General features: G+C 33.0%; 1 protein-coding gene across 1 annotated transcript in view; it reads right to left on the reverse strand.

Moving 5' to 3' along the window:
* Pcmtd1 (protein-L-isoaspartate (D-aspartate) O-methyltransferase domain containing 1) overlaps window positions 1-12,536 on the reverse strand; it is a 44,445-nt gene that overhangs the window by 14,958 nt on the left and 16,951 nt on the right. The window contains exon 3 of the mRNA XM_015485691.2: window positions 1,771-1,942. Coding sequence (XP_015341177.1) covers window positions 1,771-1,942 — 172 coding nt within the window. The remainder of the gene's footprint in view (window positions 1-1,770; window positions 1,943-12,536) is intronic.

The following is a 12,536-nucleotide window of genomic DNA, read 5'->3' on the forward strand; positions in this document are numbered from 1 at the left end:
AGTCTGCATGTTATAGTTAAGTCTGATATCTTCTAGTGGTACCATAATCTATACATGATATTACCTCCCAAAATACATATCTCATAGAATCAGTCATTTGGCTAAAGCATTTTAACAAAACTATATTTTGTAACTGTACCAACAAGTTGACTTCAGGCTTTTCCATGATGCTATTGAATTAGAATCTAATTCTAACCCTGGCTTGATATTTCACAAGTAAACACAATCACAAAATGACTAGGAGTTTTACCAACTCAGCAAATAACCATCAACAGTCCTAGGGAAAAAAAAAATAGTTCAGCATGTAATTTGTTCAAGTTGAACTAGTATCTTCAACTCATTATAAAAAAGAGCCCATTACTGTATTTGGTATTTGTAAAATTTTATAGCATAAATGTTTAATAAAATATTGATAAGAAAATGGGGGGAGGGCAGGGTACCAGGGATTGAACTCAGGGGCACTTGGCCACTGAGTCAAATTTCCAAACTCATTTTGTATTTTATTTAAGATAGGAGCTTACTGAGTTGCTTAGCGCCTCACTTTTGCTGAGGCTGCCTTTGAATTCGTGATCCTCCTACCCCAGCCCCCCAAGCCGCTGGGATTACAGGTATGCGTGCGCCACCACACCAAGCAGGAAATATTTTAAATGTTGGAAGACATTAAAGAAAAATGGGGGGAAAAGATTATTTAACTGAAAGTCTAAACCTTGGAAGTATTCAAGTAGTATTTTTCCAGGAATGTTTTTACTAATACTTTTAATACTCTGCCTTTACAATCACTAACAATATGCTCCAGAGCACAGTGCATGGTAATGGTGTAAATGACATATTGTGATGTCAAGGGACTCCTATGATATATAAACTCTGTCATGCTAGGTCTCGGTTATCTCAGATAATTTACCTCTACTATAGAAATTGCAAAGTGTTTTAAGCAGCTCAGATTTAGGTTACTATGAATATAAAAGATCATATTTCTTTGAAATGAATTTTTATAAAACATTAAAGGTAATGTGATTTTCAAGGGTCCTCTTTATCAGGCATGGTAACACATGTTTGTAATCCCAGACTCAAGAGGCTGAGGCAAGGAGGATCATGAATTCAAGCCTAGCCTCAGCAGCACTGTCTCAAAAAAAAAAGACTGCAGATGTGACTCAGTGGTTATGCATCCCTGGGTTCAACCCAGTACAAAATTTAAAAAAAAAAAAAAAAGGTCCTTCTTTCTGAATAAATTTGTACTTCATACATTTATTGTACTTCATAATTCCAAACCAAGGCAAGAAAAGATAAATTCAATAATGTTCATAAATAGCTAAAGAATATTTTCAAATGAGTCTAGATAGTACTAAATGAAGATTTTAAAACTCACTATTAAAGATGTTAAATAGCTCAAACCAAGCATAAACAGGACTTCTTTTCAATATGTTCAAAGAACTTATGAAGGATGGATGCTGGACAGCTTGTCCAGGTCATCACACTCAACTCAACACTTTCCAGGTGGGGAACCAAAGAAGGGAGCAGCTTGCTGAATGCCACACAAGAGTGGAGGAGCACAAGCACCACTGTCTCCTCTAACAACAATCAGAATTTTTTTCTACATCTACTCTGCCTAAATAATTTAGAGTCTGTTTCAAGTTTTTTCTATACACATAGACCTGTGAAGAGTACTTTTTTAAAAAGTAAAATGTATTTTTCACTTTCACCAAGGAACACCTCCTCATCTTCAACTAACTTGTTTGCTGTGACACTAAGCAAAAGGACAGTGGAAGTTACCTGATCCTCTATAGGCATAACTAGTATGCCTCCAACTTTTAGTAATATTTTCATGTAATTTTCATGGTCTTTCTGAACTCCAGCTCCACAATAAATTCGATCATACTGATGACTGTCAGATGCTATCTGGAGGCAATTACCAACCACAAATGCAGGTTCACAGAACTCAAATCTGCATGGAAAAACAAATATATTTTAATTCATTTAAACAAAGCATTAATTTAAAAATTACCATAATTTAGTCTTTTGAAATAGTGAAGTTACCAAAATTAACTATATATATATATAAAAAATGGTTGATTATAAAATTTGATTTAAGTAGATTTATGAAGCTAGCATTGGTTAAGTATGTTGTTTTCTCATCAGTTATTCATGGTACAGGTTTTCAAAACATTAGCCTATTTTTAGCCATACTGAAACCCCAGTTAAAGCTTAAACAATGAATATAATGCAAAGCCCATCACAACACCAATTTTGTGATACTGCCAAAATGATGGAGCATAAGAATCATAAGAGTCAACAGATGAGAAAAGGCTCAACTTTAGACCATGTTTTCCAAAAATCTTCAGGGGCCGATGGAAATGAAAAGGGCTTATATAAGTATTCATCTTTGTTTGACCTTTTTGCTGGAGGTGACAGTGACAGAACTTTGTCAAGAAAAGATATCAAGGGCTGGGGATGTAGCCTGGGTTTGATCGCCAGAACCACAAAAAAAAGAGAGCAAGAGAGATCTGGAGACAGACACAGACAGACCAATGTCCTGATCATAATCCCTTGGAACCACTAGGATTAAGGAGGTTTTCTAATAAAAATTGGCTGAGCAACATTACAAAACTGGACTGAGAGTGAAATGAACACTGTTTTCCTTCTGCTGCTTTGGCCCCTAGAATCTCCCTAAGCAACAAAGAAGTTCCTCCAGGCCACTTGTTCCTGGTTACAGTGTTGGTTCATGGTAAACAGACTTAGGCTTTTACAAACTATTCTAACTGGACTTCTACTTTATCTCTTAAATTCTGATAAAAACTGAAAAGACTAATATACGACATAAATTAAAACCCTAATAAGCCAATAAGGTATGTAATCTTTTAAAACTAATTCTTATCCTTTTTAGTTGATTATAGTCAATATGCCCATACAGCAAAATCAACCTATTTTTGAAAATGAAATAATTTACATTAAAATCTTTGGCATGCAGTAAAAAATGACACTAGCTTAAATCACAGTGACTTTTACTTTGTAATACATATCATGTCTGCTGATAATTACAATAAGTTTCCTTAAAAATTCACTAAAATACACATTATAAACACATTTAAAGAAAAGTTTACCAGAATTATGTGCTGTCCTTAATATCCTTTATACCTGGTAGACAGGGTAAGGGGAAGAGTTTAAGTTGGAAGGTTGGGTAATCAGTGTATATCTACTCTCTCATCTCTAAATCCTTACACTAAGCTAGTCCATGTCCCATTATTTCTTTTACTATAACAACGACCTCACTGCTCAATTTTGCAGGTCTGGTTTCTATCATTTTCCTTCTTCCTACACAGAATAAGTTCAACCCTCCTGGCATAGCATGTGACATCTTGATGATTGCTATGGTTTGGATATGGTGAGAATGTGTCCCCCAAAAGTTCATGAGCTAGAAACTTGGTCATCAGTTTGACAATGCTGGGAGGTAGTGAACTCTTTAAGAGGTAGGATCTAGGAGGAAATCATTAGAAAACACCCTCAGAAAGGAAAATTGCCCATCTCATTGGGGTAAGTTAGCTGTCAAAGTACTAAATAAGTTGTTAGAAAGTGGAGTCACCTCACTGTTTGGCCTCTTCCAGATATACTGCTAACCTCTCTCAAATAAGTTCCCACCAGCTGCCATGTTATACCGCATCATGAGGCCCCCACCAAATGTTGCTGCATGTGCTTAGACTTTCAGCCTCTAAAACCATGATCCAAAATAACCCTCTTTCTTTATTAAGTAATCAGACTCAGGTATTCTGATACAGCAACAAAAAAGAGATTAATACCATGATTCTACAACAAATTGCCCCTTTGGACTCATTCCCTAGCTCTCCCCAACCTGTACATAATATTCTGCAGCCAGATTGAATTATTTGCTTTTAATTTTTTATGAGAAACATTACATGAAGTGTTTTGAAACCGTGTATCTGTACATGTACTGTTCCTTTAACTTAAAAGCCCATCCCTGTCCTTCTTTCTTTAATAAATGCTTACTATTCTTTGAAGATACAGGCCAAATATCAGTTTCACAATGAAATCTATCTAGATTGGGGATCACATTTAATTTCTCTCTTATATGAGACTATATATAGCAATCTCTTAACTGTTTTTTAAAATATGGCCAAAATATAATTTTTTGCTTTTAAGTAATTAGACACTATGAACCAGAGTTTTATTTTTTTATCAAATGTGTAGCATTCTTTTCTTTTAAAAAGTTATTTAATAAATTCTATCTAAAAATTTTCATACTTATAAAATTCATTTTAAATGCTTTAAATTTTTAATATTTTACATCAAACAATTTTCAGGATAAAGGTGAACAGGGAATTTAAACAATCAAAAAATTATAAGTTATTAAACATCATATTTGTTAAATCAAGTCAAAAATATAATTATAGGAGCTGGGGTGGTAGCTCAGTGGAAGAGCACTTGCCTAGCATGTGTGAGGCCCTGAGTTCAACCCCCAGCACTACATAAAACTAAATAAACAAGATAAAGGTATTCTGTCCATCTATAACTAAAAACATTAAAATAATATTTATAGTTTTAAAAAGTCCCTTCTAGTTAAAATACAAGGTAGTTACAGAACTGTTATTACCAAGGAAAACACCATTACAGGTAAACAAATTACAAGTAAAATCACTTCTCCCTTGGTGATATCTTACATAGCCTCATCACAGAAAAACGTTTTTAAAAGAATTTAGTGCCTGATTTTAAAATCAAACATGACTGGTCAAGTTACCTAACAGCAGTAATTGCATAGTTCCTTCAGCCAAATACTGTTTACTGAGATTCAGTTGTGGGTGGTGACTGGGAATACAATCGGAAATATACTCAAGCCCACATCCAAATTCATAAAAGTATAAATTACAACTGTGATAAATACTTTAAAGGAAAGGAAAAAGATTCCTTAAGACTGAAGATGAAAGGAAACTGACAGATCTGGGGATGCAATAAAGGTTCCCTGAGAAATTATTATAAGCCACGAAAGATGTTCAGAAAGAACAATCTAGAGCTACACTATCCAAGATGGTAGTTACTAGCCACATGAAAACACAGTAGCTCTTAAAATAGGGCTAGTCCAAAGTGAAGTAAGTATAAAATTCAGATGAGTTAAAAAAAAAAAAACCTCAAATATCTCAATAGTTACTTTGTATTTTTATGTTTTATATTTAGTGTGTATTTGTTTTGTTAGTCACATTTAAAAAAAAAAAAACTAAAAAACTACCCTTCTACTTATTACAGGTAAACAAGTGCCTCAAATACTTTATCCAATTAATGCACTCTTCCCTTTGAAACATTTTCCGTATTTTCCTGCTACCTCTTTGAATATTTCTGAAGGTACTTTTATCTCTATCTCCTATTAAGGAGATAAGGAGATTTACTTACTAAATAAGTAAACCATAGAATAAACATGAATGCTCTTAAACTTTTTAACTTACCAACTTTGAATATGAACCCAATTTGTTAAGTTAAATATGACAATCACGAAAATCTCAAGGCTAGAAGGGGAATTTGCTTAGAAAATAAAGTTACAGGAAAAGTATATGCCTATCGCACTCTACAGTAATAGAATGGCTCATGTTTTACTAAATTTCTTACTATAATAACTGCAATTTCATGTTATAGAAGACATGATTTTTTCCTAACATGCCAAAAACACAAAATTTAAATAGTAAAGAACAATATAAACCTTTGCCTTTAATAAATAAATATCATATAACTGAAAGGCATGGGGCAGGGGAGCTTTCTAAAGATCTCGAATAAGCCACCCTTACTATTCTTATAAACAAATGTTTTCCCTTCTGATGGAGATCAGAAAAAGTATATCTACTTCAATCAAAGGGTCACTGCAGAGAACAAACAAATCTCTAGTAAATTTCTACTAATACTAATGATATACTTGTATACTAACAATTGCATGCAGTCTTTACACTTCTACTTAGCATATTTTCTTTACCAGAACACTCAATCTTGAAAACTTGAACTTAAGACAATATTCCCCAAAAAACTGACTATTTCTAGATGCAAAAATCATAAAAATTGAAAAACACATATAAAATTGGAAGAAAATGTTGGCACCAAAAACATATAGAACATAAGAGAACCCATATGCCAAACCCACAAGAAAACTGTACCACTATCAATTTAGTACTATAAGAAAAATGTCTACGAGAGAAAGTGTTTTATCGGTTTTATCGGGGATTATTTATTATACTTCTAACTACAGCTTTTTACCCATCATATATGACTCTTTCACAATTAATTTTAAGAACAAAATTTTTCAAATTGCATTGTTATGTTTTTCTGAAAACCTGCCCATGGTTTATGGATTAACTTTTTTTAATAATTTATAGAGATTCCTTAGTATTTCTGACTAGGTAAAGAATCTTAAATAGTTGAAAAACTTAAATGTTGAGAATCTTAAATTCTGATACTAATATTATGGGTTATTATTATAAACAGCATTTCATTAAATAGACTAATACCAATCTGATTATAGAATGAACAAAATTATATTGCTGATTTTTTTCAAAAGTCTATAATTAAAATATTTCAGATAAACCTTTATAGATCATTTATATTTATGTTGAACTACTTGATTCAAGACATAGATGTTATCTCTAACAGAGTAAATTATAACTCCTAGAGAGTCTTCCAAGGAGAGAAGGAAAACAAGAACATTTGTCTTCCTTAGGTTTTGACTATCTTCCAAAAGCTATATCTTACCTAAATTTCTACAAACTTATAAAGGCAAAGGACATATTTTAAACAACAAATACAATTTCTATAAACTCTAGAAGATTATAGCAAGAAGTTCTCAGAAGTTCTCAGTTTATTACCAAATGGTACTATTGTTTATAAATTTACATATGTAAATCAAATTTTAAAATAATAAAATATAAAATCCAAATTCTACCTGTTTACATCAATCACATCTAAAATGAAATCTGAGAAGGAAATAAAAAAGGAATTTACGAAAATGTTAACTCGTGTGGTTCTAATTACTTTGTAATCAAAGAATGATTCATGAATTCTTTTTCTAATTTTTACTTGAATTAAAAGTATATAATAAGGAGCTAGGGATGTAGCTCAGCAGTAGAGCACTTGCACAAGGCCCTGGGTTTGATCCCTACTATCACACACATAAAAAAAAGTACATTGTAATTTTATGTTAATAAGTAAAATGAAAATTGGCAATCGTTTTATTATTTTTAGAAAATTTTCAAAGCAAAATTTCTCAGAGATTATTTAGGATTCATACTCCTAAATTACACTACCAAAAATGTATCTGTATACAGAAAAGAAAAAAGAATTCAACTGTCCTGAAATATGTGTAATAGCCACAAGTTCATTTGCTCTAGGCTTTATAATCATCTATTGATTTAAACCTGAAAATCAATAGATTGTTTTTCAGACTCATTTTTGGTACCGGGAATTTGGACCACTGAGGCACATCCCCAGCCCTATTTTTGTATTTTTATTTAAAAACAGGGTATCACTGAGTTGCTTGGCACCTCACCATTGCTAAGGCTGGCTTTGAACTTGCAATCCTCCTTGCCTTCGCCTCCCAAGCCACAGGGATCACAGGAGTCACTGGGATTATAGGCGTGCGACAAGGCGCCCGATTTTTTAGACTCTCTTATGCAGAAGGAAATATATTTGCCATATTCTTATTAAGATGTACACTAAAAACCATTTATGGGAAAATATAGAACACACACAGTATCTTGGTTTAGAACATGAACAGTTGCCCAAAATAAGACCAGGATTCTAAACACTTACCTTAGCAGTGGTTTTCTTTACAGGTGCATGTTGAAATATCTTCATCTTGAGATGAACAGATGATTTCGTTCACAGCAGGGACCTTGCCAACTTGCCCATATAATTCTTTTGATAAGCTGCTAGGAGATCAGGGTGACCTAGCCTTGCCCTGTAGCTTCCCTCTTAGACGGATAGTCTAGGTCTAGGAGCTGACTGAGAGTAGAAAAAACAACATTCCCCTTCAATACACTGTGAAGTGGGGGCTGACAATTTGCACACCTGGTTTACCAGGTGCCACAGGATACTGTCATTGAAATTTTAGACAATTATTCCAATGGAATAAAGAAATTTCAAGGACACGGGAAAAGAATCCTACCTTGTTCTCATACCTCATCCAAAACAACTTGCTAAATGAATTACAAAATCTTTTTCTTAAAACATTTGTTAAAATACACATTTTGAGTTTTCAGATCTATGCCTACTTTGTTAAAACAATACAAAACTTCAGACCTTTCTATCAGGGGGCAAAAAAAACAAGGGAACTGTCAAAAGTCTGGATCTCCAAATACTTATACCATTTAAATACTCTTAAAATCAATAATTAAGCTATTAAAATAAAGCAAAATAAAGACTTTACCTTTTCAAGTGATTTCCCTTCCAACTGCATCAAACTCATTTCAGAATAACTCAAACATTTCACAAAGCAAAGTGTTGACAGTGAACACCGTGATTTTTCATTGAATAAAGCACTAGAGAAATCTGTAGGATCAAAGCCAATCTCTAAGTATTTTCTAGGAAATGCAACAGGTAAGAGTAATATACAGGTGAGACTTCACATATTTTAATAATTCCTCTCCTTAAAAATGTTTTTTTAGCCAGTACAGTGGTACACGCCTGAAATCCCAGCAGCTTTAGAAACTGAGGCAGGAGGATCACGAGTTTGAAGACAGCCTCAATAATTTACTGAAGCCCTAAGCAACTCAGTTAGAGCCTGTCTCTAATTTTTAAAAACTTAAAAAAAAAAAAAAAAAGCAACTGGGGATGTGGCTCAGTGGTGAAGTACCTCTGGGTTCAATTCCAGGTATGGCGGGGCAGGAGGGGGTGGGCGAGACGCGACTTATTTTAAGTCATAAAACTTTTCCCAAGCCATTTCTAGTGGAGGTTAATATATGTAACTGATAGCCTTGACAATTATTTTCAAGGATTCTATTCCAACATCTGAATGTTTGTCATGATTTTTTAAATGTATTAAAATTTATAACTATTTTCATTAGACTAATTCTGAATATCATAATATCAAAATGGACAAACATCTCAGTAATGTTGTGAAATAAAACTGAATGTATAATGAATCATATCTAGCAAAAAGGTTTGCCATAATTCTCTTAAAGATGTAGTAGTGGACCACTCTAGTGATAGAAGTTCACAATATAAAAATATTTAATTTTCAAATGCAAATCACATGGAAAATGAACCTATAACTTGAAATTAGGATATAAGATATTACTACACTTCAATTAAATCTTTCAAAAAGTATAAAAGATGAGGAGTGCATTGCCTTTTCCACTTCTGCTCACCAATAAAATCATGCCAAAATATCATTAATGAGCAAGGTGTGCATTTAACCACTTCAAGAACATTCCTTAATTCTAATCTGAAGGAAATAATAGTATAAAAAGTAAAAATTCTCCTTCAAATGCCATAATGGGCTAAGTTGTTATACTGTAATTCATTGATAGCAACTAACTTCTAGGAAGAAAGATTAGAATAAACAGATGTTTACATGATCAGAGCCAAACCAGAACTAAGTTTAAAGACTTGCTGACTCAGGTTACAGGCTCTCTAGCTAATCCTCAGTTTTTTCATCTGAGAAATGTGGATACTCACACTGTCTCCAAGATTGTAGGGAAAGAATGTAGAATGGTTAATGGCATTTTAGTGAGTAGACAATGAACATTAGGTACTATTTCTTTATCACCTCATTACTATTTCTATTACTCATGACTCATTTATCTGGACAATATAGAAATAATGGTCCTCTATTCATGTGGAATGAAAATCCTCAATAATTCAAATCATATTGCATTCATTTGGCTACTGTTACTACAGTATTTCCAAAATCATAATTACAACCACCTTGGAGAGAAGAGGATAACAGGATCTACTGACCAACTGCCTTATAAGGACATGGCACTCTCTGAACTATGAGTTCTAGGGAACCCAATCAACTACATAGATGCATACATATTAAATACACATGTGCAGCTATCAATAAATGTTTTACTAATCACCAAACCATTTATAAAATATTTGCATAGTGAATGTTTACAATTTAGGATCCTTTAACTAAAATATTATCCTAAGTAACAATAGTTGGGGAGATCACTTACTGTACATGCACAAATACTGAGTCATATAAAATTATTTTCTCCAGTGGCCACCTTCCCTCAGAAAAGCCAGAGACTTCAAGGCTTCTAAATCCTAGGCAAGTTAGAACCAAAGACTTGTTTAGATCAGGGTGAGTTTTTTTAAAAAAGCATGTTTTTAAGAATGTCAAAACCATTACAGAGGTCAGCGAACTGTGGACAGCAGGCCAACTCCCATCTACAGCTTGTTTTTATAGTTACTAGAACATCTCCAGTTCCACTCATTTTCTTGGTGACTATGACTGCTTCTTCCCCACAAAATCAGTGGTTGCAACAAAAACCTTTTCACCCAGGAAGCCTAGAAGATTTAATATCTGGACATTTGCAGAAAAAGTTTGCAAATATTTTAGAAGACCCCTGAAATCAGAGTGTTTTAAAAGGGAATTTCAGTTAGTTTGGGAATACTATAGGTATCAAAGGATAAAAGATCCCCGTTCTTCCATCTTTACGTACAGTAAATTCAGAGTATCCACCCCATTAATTTGCTGATGACATAAGACATAGGAAGTTTAAAAGACATGTACTACAATAAATATTCTTGTATCTAAAGAAGAAATACCATTTTTATAACATAGGATCCAAGCTTTATTACACACAAAAAAGTATTTGCAGGCATGGCGATGCGTGTCTATAAATCTCAGCAACTGGGAAGGCTAAGACAGGAATATCCAAAGTTCAAGACCAGCTTGGGCAATTTAGTGAGATGCTGTTGCAAAGTAAAAAATAAGAAAAGGGGTAGGGATGTAGCTCAGTGGTAGCATGCCCCTGGGTTCCATCCACAGCACCAAAAACAAAACAAAAAGACAAATCCCTAATACCAAAACAAACAAAAGCCACATATTTATATTTCTTACAAGGTCAACTACCATCATATATTCTAAAGCTAATTTACTTATAGATTTCCTCCAGCCCTCCATTATATTATGGAGTTCACTCTGAACTCCAATAAATTTGTGTAAGAAACCTTTAAGTGATGGACATCATTATCCATAGTACATGTATGAAGACACGAATTGGTGTGAACACAATTTATATAAAACCAGAGATATGAAAGACTGTGTTCTATGTGTAGTAAGAATTGTAATGCATTCCACTGTAACTTATTTTTAAAAAATAAATTAAAAATTAAGAAAAAGAAAAAAGAAAAAGAAAGCTTTAAAAGTGTAGTTTAAATCTTAAGTAACATGACAATACTTTTGAAAAAGGGACTGATTTAAACAACAAAAAAAAAATAAATCAAACCAACAGATAAATACAGAAGAGTACTAGGTTTTAGCTATTAATTTTCTCCATGTGAAACATAATCAAGGATAATCTGATACTAAGGGATACATAATTAGTAATTAATTTTCCTACTTCATATTTTATTAATTAAAATGTATATTTTTTATGACCCATAAACAATTAAAATACAATGACATTGCTTGGAAAGGGGATTTTTAATACTACTCTACACAGAATTTTTTATAGTATTTATTTTTTAGTTGTAGTTGGACACAATACCTTTATTTCATTCATTCGTTTCTACATGTTACTTAGGATCAAACCCAGGGCCTTGCACATGCTAAGCGAGGACTGTACGGCTAAGCCACAGACACAGCCCTACACATATATTTTTAAAATTGAAAATAAGTAGAAAATTTACTAAAAATAAATACTATCCTCAAACATAAAAAAATTTTAAAGGAATCGTTAAAACAAAAAGCTGATCTATGACAGGGAGGGGGGAGGCACAGGAGAAATAGAGGAACTTTGGGCAAAGGAGAGGTAGGGTAGGCAGGGGGTATGGGGTCAGAAAAGATGGAGGAATGAGATGGACATCATTACCCAGGTACATGTGTGACTGCACATATGGTGTAACACTACATCATATACAACCATGGAAATATAAAATTGTGCTGTAATTGTGTACAATCAATCAAAATGCATTCTGCTATCATATATACCTAATTTTTAAAAATAATTAATTAGAAAGAAAACAATATCCCTCTTTTGCCAACTAAAAAAAAAGTGAAAAGCATACTTTTATAATTTGTTACCAAAACAAAATTATATAAAAGAAACTTTAAAACAAACCCACTGAACAACCTATGAACTTTGATTAACTTCCAACTATTCACTACTTTACATAAAATGAAACATTTTCATATGTATGACACTTTATGTATATGACACTTATAATCTGAAATATGTAACAGTAATATTACAGAACACTGCTTGAAACTTAGGATAATAAGTGCTAGGGATGTGGCTCAGTGGCAGAGTGCTTGCCTAGAAAACACAAGGCCCCAAGTTCAGTCCCCAGCACCAAAAAAAAAAAAAAAAAAAAAAAAAAAAAAA

The sequence above is a fragment of the Marmota marmota genome, unplaced genomic scaffold, assembly GCF_001458135.2.
Source record: "Marmota marmota marmota unplaced genomic scaffold, marMar, whole genome shotgun sequence".
In the NCBI taxonomy this organism is placed as follows: domain Eukaryota; kingdom Metazoa; phylum Chordata; class Mammalia; order Rodentia; family Sciuridae; genus Marmota; species Marmota marmota.